Genomic DNA, 16,770 nt, shown 5'->3' with positions numbered 1-16,770 from the left:
AAAGACCCAGAACAACTACAGGAAGGACAACCTGGAGAGAGATTATGCATACTGGGAGCACGTTATTTGGTCAGATGGGATGAAACTAGAGATCTTTGGCCACAGAGACTCTCTGAGAAAGATGGGAGATCAGTTAAACCTAAAGAACATTATCCTCACACTGAAACACGATGGTGGGAGTATAATGCTGTGGGTAGGCTTCAGTACGTTAGGAACTGGGAAACTTGTCAAGGTGGAAGGAATCATAAAGAAAGAAGGATAAATAGTTTTAATTTTGGCCTTTTTTATTGGATAGTAAATTGAGATAGATAGGAAATGAGGGAGAAAGAGAGGGCAAGACATGCAGCAAAGGGCCACGGGGGAGACTCAAACAGGGAACGCTGCGTTCTAACCATTTGGCATGTGGCTGCCAGCCCACACACTAAAAAGGCACTGAAAAAATAAAGGACAGGTAAGGATTTTGAAAGAAAACCTCCAGCAGTCAGCACCAAAACTAGGTCTGGGTCATCACTTTGTCTTCCAACGTGACAACAACCCAAAACACAAAGCTTGTTGGTTGTTAAGGTTGTTATCCAGCGAGAAGGCCACATAACTGACTTTTAGCATGAAGAGGGCTAATTATTCTGACCTGTTGACCTGTAGTTTGGGGTTTTTGTGACATTATTCTGTTTGTGTGTAAACTAAATAATGCAAGCATCCAAAATAAAACCATGATGTTTGGACAAGCTGTGTTAAAAATTTCTTGCTCTGTTTAACAGCACTTCGGAAATACTTATTAAAAAATGACATGTACATGGTGGCCAATAATTCTCCCCTCCTCTGTATGTCATCAGCCTGATTCTTGATAGTGCCCTTCACCTCGCCCCAGCTGGCTCAAAGTCACCATGCTGCGTGACAGTCTGCTTGTATTCATGTTGCCTGATTTCCATTTATATGGATCTAAATAGCATGTTTGCTGATTGTGATAATAGTCCCTGCAGCACATGTGATTAGCATGGTAAAGTCAGGGGCTGATAGCCTGTGCTGATAGTCCCCACCAATAAGCCACATGGCCATGTGTGCAACTGCCCCCTCGCTCTACTCCCCCCCCTCCACTTAACTGAAATCGATGGGCCCTCCTCCAGCGGGCCATTTATCTGAGCAAGTCGACAGAGCCAGTGAAACAGCCGCAAAGGACCTGGCCCCATGGCCTCGTTACAGCGAGCCCGCAGAAGCCAGATTTACAGGACTAGTTGGGAGTGGCTTTATTTGTGGACAGAGAAATGAGAACAAAAAAGCCAAAATGAAGATGGGGAAGAAGAAAGAGAAAGCATCCTTTTCTTTCTCACTTTCCTCTCCCTCCCTGTGAATCCCACTCTCTCTGCCCCTCTATCTCCTCATTCCTCCCCCCTCTCAGCCTTTTCAATCCCATTTCAATCTCCCAGTGAGCATTCTGAGAATGCCTCGTCCTATTACTTCACTTATGCTGTTCATCAAAGCGACAGAGTGCGAATTACCCCGTCCATGACACCTAAATCACGTCGCTACCGAAGCCTGGGGCTACATGGAATAGCTGTTACTACATCTGGATCCCCGGAATGAGACAGGGAGCCTCTCGGCAAACCTGACTGAGTGAAGCCTTTTTCCGTGCAGCCCAGCGTTATTTAACTCTATCCAAGATGTTTCACCAAAAGGTGAAAAGTTACGTTCACCACCTGATGAAGATAAGAAAGCTTTCAGGTTCCCATTTCGTCATGTCACGTTTCGTGTCTTTTGAGTACTTTTCCCTTAACGTTATATCTCAGACCTTTATCTCATTTGACAAACAAACATAATAAAGCCTGATATATTACAAGCATCTATGTTACAGACGCTCTGGTGTTGCAAAGGTAAGAACATACCTTTGATCCTCCTGGACTCCTTTCGCTGGCTGGTTTTGACACCCGGCTGGAGTTCGGCCTCTGCTGACATCCTCCACCGCTGAGTCCCTTTCCCCACTCACAGCAGATCCACCATGGGTTAGCAGCACTCCAAGCTAATCCTCCAAGCCTCCAGTGTCCAATCCCCCCCCCCACTCTGATGTTTCTCACTGTTGCTCTTTGGTGAAGAAAATCTCCTTCAAATCCATGGTGAGATGTCTGGTACTCCTCATTAGATGAAGATCCAGCCAAAATAACTACGTTCTGTCACTTTTGGCCCATGGTGTTTGAGTAATGATAAAACAAAACATGAAAAAGTGCTTGAATTATGAGCTGGGCGATCCTCTTGAGAGCTGCTTCAGATCCGATTTGACATCTTCTGGAGTGCACCTGAGTTCTTTCTTTGAAGGTCAAGTATCACATGGTCCAGTGTTGCTCTTTTCTTAGGGTTCACCTATTGTTCAAGAGTAATTCCCCTGCGGGGGAGACTGCGACATTGATCGAATGAAATATTTTTCTTCAGAGTAGGTCAGGAGCGGATATTATTCTTTGGTAGAGTACTTTAGATGTGGTTTGACAGCCCATCACAGTCACTTGCACTGAGCACTGCAAGACAAGGAGACAGGGGGTGATGGTTAATTTTAAGGTGGAGGTGGTAAGAACTTAAAAAGACACATGCCCCTTGATCACTCATTACAACATTAATTTAAGACACGAAATGGCAGGAACTAATTTAACAAATCAACAAAGATGTTATTATCTCTTCTGGCTCATCAGTCCGTAATGAGAGTGCAGCAAATGCTTGCTGTTCGGCGCCCACCCTTGAAGAAGACCTGTGGGGAAATATTTGATGTTCTTGTTTTTTATGTTCTGCTTCTGAGTAAATATAGTACATTAGAGCATGACCGGTGCTTCTGTGCATGCAAAACAAATTTTCAGAAGATGGATTGGTAATGCTCCCAGCTCGGGCCAACAGCATGAGAGGAGGGGAAGTAGTGGAAAGCAATGAATGACAGGCTGTTTCAGAGCAAACTGTGGTGGGAATCCTGGCACTGCCACCAATACACTAGAACCCCCCCCCCCAACAACACACACACACACTGTGCTTTAATGCCCTTGAATCATCCACTGCTAACACGGTGGCTGAGCCAAGCTGACGCTGTGGCTGGCACAGCTTCTGTTGGCATGGTGACGTGCCATTGTTGGAGAAAGAGGACTTGAGCCTATGCTGTCCTGAAAAGAGATGGAGCCCATCGAGCACCGGCCACACATTGTCCTGCGTGACATTGTGTGACATTGTCTGTGTAGTAGGAGTGTGATCAGTTAGTCATTTTATGATTAATTTCAAAACATTTCATACTATTTATTAATCATCATATCTGGATAGACAATGTATCCAGTGGACAAATTTTGCCTACTAATATATGCAATACTGCCGCATGAGTGGCACAGTCACAGTGTCCATCTTTTATGCCCAGTCTAGAAAATAAATTTTTTCATTTGTTTTATATAAGTGCTGTCTGAGCCTAGAGGTGTTTCCTGTCTGCCCACAAGCTCAATAAAACAGCTTTATCTATGAAAGCTCTAGTACTGCAACAGTTCAAATGCAAACGCTTTCAGACAGACTGGCTAAGGTTTACAAATAATTACCTTCTTATTCATTAACACAGACAGATTGCCCACACATTGCAAATCAGTATAAGTCTTCCTCCCCTCACCCCCAGCTGGTCATGGCAGATGGCTGCCTGATTCTGCCAGAGGTTTTTTCCTGTTAAAGGGGAGTTTCTCCTCCCCACTGTCGCCAAGTGCTTTCTCTTTGGGGGTTGTCTGATTGAGGTGGCTGTGGTTGTGATTTGGGGCTACATACATAAAATTGAACTGAAATGAATTGAGTCAGTCTACGTTGACAAGCACAACTCATTTTCAACACATCTCTTTGCAGCATGGGACTCGGCTCTATTGGTTGCTAAGAGGTTGTACTATATTCCTATGTAAAAGTAAAAACCTATGTCATTTTGTAGTTAAACTGCTGCCCTGCAGCAACCACATCACTATCTATCACTATTTGGATGGACTTTCTTACAGTCAGTTACCATATTATCACAAATAGATTGCATATAATCACCAACTTGACCTGATTTGACCACAAACTGAGAGCAGACTGACTCTGTCTTATTCCTGTGTTACTACCATCACGCCAAAGATGCATTGAAGATGGTAGGTGACTGCGACTGGTCACATATACTCCCTTGATATGTAACTCCACACAAGTTCACTGCACACAGCTGTAATACTTTTGGTCATACCATGGCTTCCAATCACTGTTTTTCCCAGTGTGAGTGTAACATTAATCCAGTAGTCTCCAAAGTCAGTTGTAGACACATATAATGTCTTTGAACAACAGTTGGCCACTGGCTGTCTCATCACTACCGCTTCTCTTCTGGATGTCTAGCCCATGTGTCACAATTCATGTGCGCTTACGAGTCAGATAATGCCACCCAAGTCCAGACGAAGGCGCACTTTACCAACTGCGTCTCAGACAGAGCCTCGGAGTGTCAGTGGTGGGAGAGGTATTTTCTATGTCACAAAGAACCTTATCAGAATGTAATTTTCATTACCGACCAGGGAGATATGCCTCATTATATTAGACGTAGGAGCGATTTAATGTGAAGTACGGCTGCTTTTCAAAACCAATGCTATCTAGGTCACGCAGACTCCCCAATCGGCTCCGTGTTTTAACAGCTCCCACTGTCTCTTAGGATTTGGGTCAGAGTTAACGAGCATCGCTCATTTTTCCTGCTTCTCTCAACTGCTAGGGGATGTTAAAAGCCCTCAACAAAAGCCACCACTTATTTATTAATTTGTTCATTTTTGTTCTGCTGCTCTCACGTGTAAAGGGAAACTTCCTTGAGCAAAGTCAATTTCATTTCTTCATGCATGTCTTTATTTTCCTCCACTAATCCCCTGCTGGCATTTTTTTCTATCTGCCTGAATTTCAAAACTCTGTTCTTGAAATGTGCATCACCTGTTTGTGTCTCAATTTTCACCCTGTTGGTTTATAGAAATGGTTTATAGAAATCAACATCACAAACCTACTGTGTGGTTGACTCTTCTTTAACACGACGCTCACAATGCATTCAGCCCTTCTAGTTTCAACAGGAACATTTACCTTCTCTTCAAAAAGACCCTCTGGGCGACATGCAGGTGTCTGTATCTTGTCATGCAGACTCTTTGTATTAGGATGAAATGCTTTCCATAATTACATAATTATTGCATGTATCATACAACCAGAAATTTGCATAACATGATAACTGGTTTGGAATGAAATAAAAACTATAATTTACAGCTTTGATTTATGCTTCTGAGAAACAAAAGGTTGTGCTTTTCTAACAATTTACTGAGTCTAGTTCTTTAGTCGTCTCTGCTGAGGAAAGCAATTAATTAAGCGTGATCAATTTTTAAATCATGTTTACTGTCTCTGGGATATAATAGGCAATCACTGAGCACGAGCCGATTTTTGAATCAGATCTTTCTGGAGATTCTTCTAAGCTCCAGCATTCCAAGGAGAAACACTTCCTCCTGAGACTGGTGTTTAATAGACTGCACAATCAACCTCATATTGTGAGACAAGCCTCTGTGTATCCTGCCACTGATGAGCAACAAAGGTTGAACACCCATCTATGACTGGATATGGCCAATTACACCTCTATTCACAGTGGTCCCGACGGAAGGTGCAGCCTGCACTCCAGCTTGCACGTTGAAGCTGAGGAGCGGGGAGGCCCCGTCCCCAGGACCATCTCTGTCTGTTCTTAGCTGAGCCTAGTGTGGCCCGGGGCTCGTGGAACATTTGTTCGACAGACCGGCTCTGGCACCTCGCGCTGGTCATCTTTGTTACTAAATGGCCTCCAGCTTATGGAGTGGGACACAACTGTCACAACCTGGCCTAGGAAAGCTCCTCTCAGAATAGCCTCGCTGTGCTAACTTGTGTTATCTACGGTTGTACAGACCGACCGACTGTTTCTGCTGGAAAATTTTTATTTGGACATTTTATTCTATTCTGAAAGAGGCCTTATCACAGGTTCACAATCAACAACAAGGTCATCCTAGTCTGATGGCCCTTTAATCTATGATAACGTTAATTTGATTTTGTTGGACAAATTAGATTCCTGATTAGCGAGTGGTTCATTGGTACATGGGTCTTCATGGTAGCATGGCATCTATTAACATTTCTGACCATGTGTTTCAGGGCTTTCTGAGGGTTAATCACATTAAACTTAGTTATAGCTGTAAGGCCACTGGGAAAATGTTTAAAGATTTCAAAGTTAGAATTTCAGAGTAATGGTCCACCATAGAAATGGTTCTGCAAGGCTGTACTTTAAGGACTTTATAGAGAGAGGAAAAAAGGCAAACTACAGGACAGAAAGCCAGAGTTTAATAATTACTAATCATTAAATGCAGAGTGCTGTATAAACACATAGACAACGAGAAGAAGTGAGTGAAAACAATGCTCAGTGCATTATGGGAAGCCCTCCAGCAGCCTAGCCCATAACTAAGGGATGGTTCAGGGTCACCTGATCCAGCTCTAGCTATAAGCTTTAACAAAAAAGGCAAGTTTTAAGCCTACGTCTGTCCTGATAGTTTAGGAACCACAAGTAAGCATGCAGTCTGTGAGTGAAGTTCTCTGTTAGGATATTGAACTGTTAGGGTAATAAGGTCAAATGAGGTCTTTAAGATATGATTGATTATTCAATATTTTCCATATAAAGAGAAGGGTTTTAAATTCATTTCTGAATTTAACAGTGAGTCATTAAAGATGAGCTAATAGGGGAGAAATGTGCTCTCATTTTCTAGTCCCAGCTAGGACTGAGTATTACATCTGAATTTAGAAATCAGAGGTCATCCAGGCCTTGATGTCTTTAGGACATGCCTGTAGTTTAACTAGTTAATTTGTCTCATCTGGCTTCATGGATTAATAAAGCTGGGTGTTATCTGTTCAGCATTCAAAATGTATACAGTGTTTTCTAAAAATATTGCCTAAGAAAGCATGCATAATGTAAAATGAATTGGTCCTAGCACAGAACCCTGTGGAACTCCATAATAAACCTTTGTGTGTAAAGAAGACTCGAAATCCTGACTGAATAATCAAATCCTCTATAAATGATCAGTTAACTGTTTTACACCTACTTGTTCAACATTTTTTTTAAATAAATGAAGGGTTAGAAATCTGTCTATAATTAGGTAAGGCAGCTTAATCAAGTGATGCCTTTTTAAGTATTTGTATCATTACTGCCACCTTAAAAGCCTGCTATGTAGTCTGTTATTATTATTATTATTATTATTATTAATGGTGAAACCTGACCAGTCTTTTAGGAATGGGGTCTAAAATGGATATCAATGATTTAAAGGAAGACATTATTGAAAATAATGCAGACTGATCAGAGCGAAAGAATCCAAGTAGAATCAGTAGTTATTAGGGTTGCTGTACCTAAAGGCACATCTGTGGGACGGCTTTTAATATTTTATCTCTAATGGTTAAAGTTTTACCTGTGCAGAAATTCACAAAGCCATTTCTAGTTAAGGTTAAAGGAATACTTGGTTCAACTGAGCTCTATTTACAGTGCTGAACAGCTACCGTTTTTCTCAGTCGGTGACAAATAGAAAGATGTTCCAGCTTTACACAGGGCTTCTTTAATAGAGGCCAAAATAAGACCTTCTAAATGAGTGCAAGACCATTTCCTCTAACTTTCACGTTATCAGCTGCTTAAGCAACTGTTATTGCTTGGCTTCTTCTTCAGATAAGCCACAGTATTATGAGGATATAACACTAGTCTCAAGATAATGGACCTCTGTGGGAGTAGAGTTGAGAAAGCTGCTTTGCATTGTGTTGGGACATAGCAGTACAGAAGATACGTGTGGAGGAATCACTTCCTTAACCATAGTTACAATTCTGATCAATGTTAATTTTATGTCTTTATAAGCTTATTGGTGCTAACCTCCCCAAACGGTCCCACTCTCCCTGCTCTAAAGACAGCAAGGCCCAGTGTGGTGGAAGGGATAACCAACAGACTGAGGGCAGTTGGTGATCCCAAGGAGAAGAAGAAGAAATATAGAGGCTAAAGAACAGAAGGACCTCCCCTTTCTCCTTTTCTCTGCCTTCCTGGCCTTCCAGGGGGAACTGATAGCCTCTGAGCTCAGGCTGCTCAGCCGCGGCCCATTAGTTCACCTCTCTCTGACAAGACTGAGGGCCTCTGATGATAGAATAGTGAAGTGTGTGAGCTGTGAAGTAGGGGGAAGAAAATACATACAAAAAATTCAGTTGAGGGTATAAATAAGCGTTGTTACGCAGCTGCTTGGCTGTGCAGATTTAAAGTTTGCCCGTAAAGGGCTCTGAGCTGTGCACTCAGTAAGGCGTGGCTCCAGCATGTTCGTGGCTGGCAAGCAAAGGGCAGTGAGAAGCTGCCCTTCAAAGTGCCCCTGCATTATCCTTTTGACCAGCTTAGCTGGAGGATATTGGGCCCATTTTAGATCAAACAAGTATGAGGAGGGGGTGAGTGTGTGTGTCTGTGTGTGTATCTCACGAGATAAATAAAGAAATACACTCACAGCATAGGTCTCAAGATGCAAATATTCATGGGGTTTATTTGGGAAGTTTTCATTTCTTAGGCCTCTACTGCCTCAATAAAAGACATATTCAGGCTAATAAAGTGTCACTTGCTCCCAATGGTAGCAGTAAACAAAAGCAAGAAAACAAGCTACACTACATTTCCTCTTTTATTCATCTAATTACAGCCATGGCAATATAGCAGGTCTGGAAACTGGCGCGAGACTCCAGGACCTCTCTTGGAACACTTAATTGCTGAATCTGGCTTTCCAAAGCACCCCCTCTGATGTTAGTCTGTGGTCTCCCCGAGGAGTCTTTAATTTAGTGTTGATTTGGTTTGTTTGTGTCTCAGTGCCTGAACAGTGTGTTAAAACAGCCTATTTACCATGTTGGTGGGAGAGAGAACTGGGCAGAGTCCAGAAAGCCTGGACAAACGATACCTCACAGCCAATATTTTCTCCTTCTGTCTCGCTTCCCTCTCTTTGATTTGCTCTGTATTTATAATTTTCAATCTCAGCCTTTTTTATTCTTTCAATTGCGTATTTACCTCTTTTTTTCTCCTCCCTCCTGCCCCTGATCTCATTTGCCCTCTTTTTCTTTGTCTCCCTCTCTTCCAACACAATGCCTGTTTGTGAAAAGAGGTTAAAGCATGTTTTATTTTGCTGCCACCCCTCCTCTGCTCTCTTTTGTCAGTTACAAAAGAGCTGTGGATACCTTGGTTTGGTCATTATTTCATGTGGAGAGTAATTAATGAGACAATTAGGGCTTTCCCCCCTCTTCCCTCTGTGTTCTCTTTGAACTAAATAAATAGCCAAAAGGTGTCCTCTTTAATTACACATGGGTCATGGGTATAATTAAGATACACAAGCAGCCTCTTCATGAAACTTGACATTACAGTTACCGTTTAAAAAGGTGGTATTCAGAATACAGTTACTTTGTTGAAATAAAGGGATTACACGGCGGTCTTTTCCTGTTTCATATGTTAGGCTGTCCCCTTTCTATTTTTGGTAATTCCACGCCGGATGAAAACCCAAACAAAACACGCATTAAGAGGCTCTAATGCCTGGATCTCAATCTCGCGGCCCATGTCATCTCTACTTGCAGCCCGCATAATGATGTGAAGAAATATTTTTTTAAATTATTGTTCAAAAAATTATTTAATATGAAGGCAATAGGCAGAGTGTTACAGGCATAGCCCTAAATAATGTAGCCTCATGGGCAGTGTAGCCCAGCTGTAAGTAAGCTATTAAGACTCGACTGTACGCTGTGTTCGAGTTTTCCTCTGAAACAATAAGCTCCGTTGGAGCAGCCTTTCAACGCCTCTCCCTGTCTCTTGCTAGCAAAGTTGACCCAGACAACAAAGTAAAGCTATTTTTCAGCTACGAGCCCGACACGAACCCGAGGTATTAGCCAGAGGTCCCTTTACTACGGTTCAGAGCCGCGGACCTGTTTTATATACGTACAGAATAGTTTTGTATACGAGATCGCTGTGTCCACACTACTGTTACTCATTTTATATTAAGATTTAAAAATCTAGTATTTGTATGGCGAATAGCCTTCAGTAATAGTAATAAATCACACAGCAATAGTACATTCATGTAGTTGTAAAAAGCATGATAATATGTTAAGTAATCCAAAGTATTCAGAATATGTTACTCTCATTGAGTAACATAACGGAATACATTACAAAATACATTTTGGGGCATGTAATCTGTAATCTGTAGTGGAATGCATTTTAAAATGGGTGTCCTATAGAAGACACCATAGCTAGGATTATGCATTTGAATTAGGAGGGGTAAGAAAACGGAAATTAGTTGACTGCAATAGCGGTGAAACCTTTACACACTTCAATCACAGGAATCTTTTGGGCAGGAAATTTGGAGGGGCACCAAAATAAATTGTGGCACTTTCTTTTAAAGAAGAAAGAAATGTTTAACCAGAATTCCTTTTCACCATCTTCATGTTCGGCCATAAAAGTGACGCATTCGTGTGGAAGTGATTTGTAGTAATGTGGAATATTATTTGTACATCCTTGTATAGATCTAAATAAATGATCAACAGATGTGTGAAAGATTTGTTGAAAGTTTCTTCAGATCTCTAACATGTGTAGATTAATAATATTAGTCACGAAGTAGTATTGTCTACATTTCAAAAATACCATTAAATAATATTGTGAAGGTGGGTTTCTCATAGAGCTCTGCCTGCAGAGAATTATCGGCTAAACCTGCTGCTCTGTCAGCTTTACTGAGATTTAAACGGTTTATCTTTTTGCTCCACTCTCACCGTTCTCACAAGCCATTTTCACACATGCGCCATAGCCCCAAATTTTATATTACCAGAAGGAGTTTTATGTGAGAACATGTCTGAATAGTCAACCAGGAGCCACAACAAAAGGAGGTATGTTCAGGAGTGAGAAGGTATCTTAGATTTGAGAAAGGACTACTCCAAACAATATCTTGACCTCCGAAGTTCATGTGTGAAAACAGCCATAGTGCAATTTTTAGTTACAGCACAGAGGTGCGCTTGGAAAATCCCACTATACTCTAATGTCTCAGCATCAAGCAGAGCACAAAGAAAGAAACAGGTAGCAACTTGCCATTTCGAGTGGTGGAGAACAGAAATAGAGCTAGAAAAGGGTATTTGTTGGACTTTCATTTGCTGGATGCAAGATGAAATCTCAATCTAAATGCTGATTTGGCTTATCTAAGCTGCTGAAAGCGAAGCAAGTGAAATACAATTTTTATATGCAAACCAGGGTGGTAAAAAAATGCTACTCAGATTCCAGCTGATTCTAAAAATTAACATCTGATTAGGTAATCAGATGTTAATCATCTGACCAACAGTGCCGTCTTCTCTTCCTGCAAAGTTCAGTTGTTTTTGTTATGATAATCCAAGTGTTAGACAGCTCGGATGACTGGACAGAAACGGCGATGTGTTTCAGCATTTAAGAAAAAAACTTTGATCTCGAGAAAAGTGACATCAAAATTAAGGAAAGTGTTTGTTTTTACTGAAATGTGTGAACTGATTCTTCATGATGAGTTCAAAAGAAAAGAAACATGGGAAACATTTGTGCAGGTTACCCAGAATTTTCTTGGTAATCACAGAGCAGAGAGATACGCTGAGCTTGTGATAGCATGCTGAACGTGTACCAGCTAATGAGTCCCAGAATGCCACTTCTTACATTCTCATCTCAACGTTTTTTCACCAAACCTGGGCGATGTCAGCAATGAACGCGGGGAAAGATTTCATTCAGATATAAGCACGACGAAAAAAACGATATCAGTGAACATTTGATCCGAGTATGATGAGGTGGCTACCGCTGGTGCTTGCAACGAGAGAAGGATGTGCAGTACAAGGACAAAAGCAAGTGCCTCAAACATTTTTTAGCACGCTGACCTAATTTTATTTTCAGTCAAATTGACAGAAATATGTTTTAACGGATCTCTAGTGTCATCTTCTGCTCTGCTTTTAGATTAAACACATTTCAACAATTTTGGAGGGAAATTGCTAAACTTCCATATATGTTAATATTCAAAAGTGTCAAAATGTCATTGATATGTATCTCAAAAACATGACACGCAAGCTTAAATTGAATTTCATAGCAGAAATCAATGTAGAAAACAAAAACTGAGCAGGTCTGAAATTCCCAGTAGCAAACAAAAGACCAGTGCTATTAGCATAGCCTTATTAGCTGCCAGTTAGGTTATCATTCAGATAGATGCTAGCAGCTTTGGTTAATAATAAAAGAGCAATGATAAAATGGGAGCTGGGCAGTAAATTGTATCAGTCCTGCCTGTCTATAACATTAACAGAAAGTGTGACTTAACAGGATAATACAATTATTTGTGTCTAAAAAGTGATTTCTCCTTAAGTCTGGGATTGATTTGATTTTTTAATAATTAGATTAGATTTTATCATTGATGTCATTCGTTGTGTCATTTTCCACTTTGTAGTCTGAAAAGCAGTGTTGGGTGTTTTCTTGTGTATTGGTATTGAGTTTGAAGGTCTGGTATTTCTTACCAACACAAATACTACGAATCACTTCCACACGAACGCGTCACTTTTATGGCACATCAAGCTGGTGGAACTGAATTCTGATTCTGAAACATTCCTTGTTCTGCTTTAAAAGTGCCGCAATTAATTTGATTGCTCCTCCAAATCTACTGCCCAAAAGATTCCTGTGATTACAGTGTGTAAAGTTTCACCAATATATGTCAGTAGATTGCAGATTGCAGTCAACTAAGTTTTATTTTCTTACCCCTCCTAATTCAAATGCATATTCCTATCTATAGTATGGTTTAGTCAGACAAGAGAGATCAAAAACGTTAAATTACGACTTCTCCATGATGACTGCAACCAGCTGGTGTGTTTCTTTCTGTTGGTATAAAAATACATTTTGTACACACTATATTTTTACTTTAACTTAGCACAAAAAATAAGGAAATTGAGTTTGGTGGATTATTTCTTTGTTGTAACAATGTTTGTTGGCGATAAATCTTACTGTGTTGGAATGCCTGTTTATTTCCACTTAAATTGTGCCACATTTGTAATGCATCTGTGGGTTCAGCAGCAGATTGAGGAGCTTGGAAAGAAAGCGTCTAGACCTCTTTAAGTTTCCTGAAGATGTTTCACCTCTCACTCGAGGGGCTTCCTCAGTTCTGAAACCAAATGGTGGACAGTCCCAGGATTTAAAGATCTCGGAAGATCCACCATTTGGTTTTAGAACTGACATAGCCTCTTGGATGAGAGGTAAAAAAACATCTTCAAGAAACTTAAAGTAGTCCATACTCTGTCTTTCCAAGCTCCTTAAACAATCATGACCTGGATAACGGAGAAGTTTTCCAGGTCAGTTATTCAGCCCACATATTCAACTCTGCTGAACAATCATTACAGCAACATAATAATTGCTGTAACAACACACAAATGTCCTTACTTTTTGTAATGAGTTTATTTGAATAATATCAACACTTAAATGAAATCAGTTAAATCAAAACCTCTGGCTGCCATTTGTCTGTAATGTGTGTACTGAGATAGCAAAGAGACCGACCAGATTTGCCTTTGAGGTTTTTCCTGTTATGTAGGCTGTCAGTCCACTATCAATGCTGGGTGGGAAACAGCCACCTTTATTTACACTGAAAGAGGTTATGAACCTTTGTAAAAGATTCATACATGAGTTGATTAGTCAGTGAAGCTCAGTTCTGACCAATAACAGCAATACTGAGGTGAGTTGATGAGGATATGTTGAACTTTTCTGTTGGTAAGCATTGCTGTTTTTGCTGCTGTTAGCCAGCATTAGCAAAACTGCCTTTGAAGTAGATCTAAGATTGGAATCTGATGGTTAGTAAATAAACTCTAAATTTATCAGAGGGAAAGTGTGATTTTAGGACATTTGAGCATAAAATTAGCCGGCATAATGTTAACTTATATTCAGTTTATTATTTATAATCTAGTCCAGAGCCTGAACAGTCATGTGTCTAATCTAATCTAATCTGCTCACAATAAGTAAGTGCGACAGTATGGGTATAAACAAACATGTTTATGCACACTTGAGTGTGTGATGCTATTGGTGTTGTCTCTTTTTCTTTTCATTTTCTTTGCATTTTTTGCTTCTTTGCTAAAGGGAACTCCGTCTCTAACAATAAAATGTAGCTATGAACCTTCACGCAGACATGAATTTTATGTCCCTACAAGTGATACAACACTTTTCTTCTCCTTTGCGTACCACATATGTTTCTAACAACCACATATGTGAAATGTGATTAGAAGGTAGATGTCCTTCCTAGCCACTTCAAATATGCTAGGAACCTGCACTCGCTCCTGTGCATTTTCTATGTGAATGCATCAGATTGTTGAAGGCGTAATTACACACATATTCATCAGTGCAACAATCTTTTTTCATCGAAATAACCCCCCCTCAAAAAAATGACTAACTGCACCTTTAATAATTCTACACTACAACTTGTTAACGTTCCAGGTTTAAAGATATTTTGCAGTGATTTGACTTTGTTACTCCACTTCCCCACACAGCCATTTCTTCTTTCCTCTCGAGGTCACCTTTGTTGTAGCTCATCCTCGCCCACTAAGGAGTAACAGGTATCTCATAAAACTGTACATTAAAAAGAGCTTAAGAAACCCACACACATACACTCGGACACACAAACTCTCCAGTCCCCCGACTACATTACAGCATGCGCGGGTGTAATTAGTGAATCTCCCACCACACCTCAACGTCTCTCATTAATCTCACATGAGTGATTAGGCTGCTGCGACGTATGGAACCACGGGAGGTGTGAAACTGGGTGTGAAACTGTTGTCATCTCATATGTTATCGCACTCTGGAGACTGGGAGGATTAAACCACGTCAGGCACAGCCCATTGGCAGCTAATCATGTTGCTAATGATAAGTGAAATATTCCACTGCCTCTCATTACAATGGCGTCGCAAGGTCAGGATCTCGCACAGATCGCGAAAACACCCCCCAAAAAAAACATCATGCACACACAAGCAACACAAGTGTCGTCTCTCTCTCCAAGGAGCTGCTCCTTCGGTGTTGTTTTGTATAAACCAAAAGTGGAGGCTGGATACAAGCCTGAGTGAAGCCTTCTGAATATGACACTTGACGGCTGATTAGAGCAAAGTATCAGGGTGGTCTCCAACTGCGACGCTCTGATGAGAAGTGATCTAAAGGGTCTCGTCAGAAGGCGTCATGCTGACCGCCGCCGCTGTGCCAGATGCTCGCTGCTCGGTGCAACTCCACATCAAAAAAAATTAAAAATACAGAGGCTCTTCCCTGCAGGCGCTGCTACGAGACGTTCTGCACCAGCATCTTTTAATTTAGCAGACTTGGTTATTAAAAGACGCGGTACGCTGATAAAATAAAAGCATAACTCAGGTGGTACTCTCATTCCCCGCACTTTCGATCGCATGAATATAAATTCTGTCTTTTTTTTTGTTTTTTAAGGGTAGAATGAGAACTTTGGGTTTTTGAAGATTTCTCTTGATCTCAGCAAGAGCTACAGCAGTTTTACAGCATCTATTTATGCTTTTCTACATCTTTACGGTGTAGCAGCTTGGCCACATGAAAGACATTCTACACTCAGTAGTCAGTTTATCCGCTACAAAAAGATACTAATGCAGTCTAATACACCAGCTTTCCGGTGAATCCTGAAGGTTATGCTGTAGCGTAGCCTTTGCTGCTGAAACTTCTTTAGATGTGTGAGGATTCCCTTTTTTATACCAATGAGGGCATCCCGAGTATTGGAAACACAAACTACAGCCTCCCATAAGAGGCATAAAGTTCTCCTTTTCGTGAATTGAAAAAAAATTAGCTTCTCAGATACTCCAAAATTGTAAATGATTGAAATGGCAGCACTGGGGAAAACAACAAAAAAAAAGACATGAATCTGGGGGAGATGAAATCACATGAAAACTTAATCTGATATCTCCTCCGGGCTGAACTAAACAGCCCAATTATCTACAGGGGGCTGAAGAAGTACAGCAGTAAGGAGATGTGGCAGAGACAATATTTAAATTGACTGTCAGTGGAAGAAAAACATGGCTAAGCTTATATTTGATTACATATTTTACAGACTGAAACACGAGGCTGCTGCTGCCAGCCTGGCACTCTGTTATAATCGTCAGCCACATATGGACCCGCTGTCCTGCCTGTTGGGAACAGGGTTGTAGAACGGGCCAGCGGGATGAAACTGAAGGATCTCACTACTCTGAGGTGATGGATGCTCTTATGGAGCCTCCTGTAGTGCATCTGTGAGAGCAGATGAATGGGGAGGAGAGACTGATAAATTGGGTCACGCGAACGCAGCGTTTCTGGGTAATGCGGTGAAAACGCTGGAGGAGTGCAGTTGGGTGGCTGCACGTGCTTACAACTGGGGCAGAGTGGCTCCGACTTGACTTACTTTGCCTGTATCCTCACTCATTGCTGGTATTATTGAAACGTTAGGCCTTTAATGCGCAAAAACGTGCATTCATTTTCTATTTCTTGCTCCAAAAAAAAAGGCTCCACAAATTAAAATGTGAAAATTCAAAAGCCAAACCAACAAAACCTCCTGAACGATGGCCGGTTTCCGCTAAAGATGTTCACGTGAGATGCAAACCTGTTTGTATGGAGAACACTGCCTTACCAAAATCCCTTTGTTGTTAAGTGTTTTCAGTGACTCATCCTGCTTTCACTGCCCTACATATAAATTTATCAAATCAAATGTGATTTGGATGAGCAGCTAAGCCGTCCCATCATATGCCGGAAAATGCTGG

At 41.1% G+C, this 16,770-nt stretch overlaps 1 protein-coding gene across 3 annotated transcripts in view; it reads right to left on the bottom strand.

Moving 5' to 3' along the window:
* Nucleotides 1-16,770, bottom strand: part of LOC146554025 (disabled homolog 1-like) — a 49,858-nt gene that overhangs the window by 26,598 nt on the left and 6,490 nt on the right. For all 3 annotated transcript variants that reach the window (XM_085255004.1, XM_085255002.1, XM_085255005.1), the window contains exon 2: nucleotides 1,881-2,504. In XM_085255004.1, the coding sequence (XP_085111130.1) occupies nucleotides 1,881-1,950 (70 nt within the window). In that variant the 5' untranslated portion in view covers nucleotides 1,951-2,504. The remainder of the gene's footprint in view (nucleotides 1-1,880; nucleotides 2,505-16,770) is intronic.

Source organism: Mchenga conophoros, linkage group LG18, assembly GCF_057382185.1.
Source record: "Mchenga conophoros isolate Kocher_MC1m ecotype Shallow Benthic linkage group LG18, M_conophoros_male_GT1.1, whole genome shotgun sequence".
NCBI lineage: Eukaryota > Metazoa > Chordata > Actinopteri > Cichliformes > Cichlidae > Mchenga > Mchenga conophoros.
This window is presented reverse-complemented; position numbering and strand designations above follow the sequence as displayed.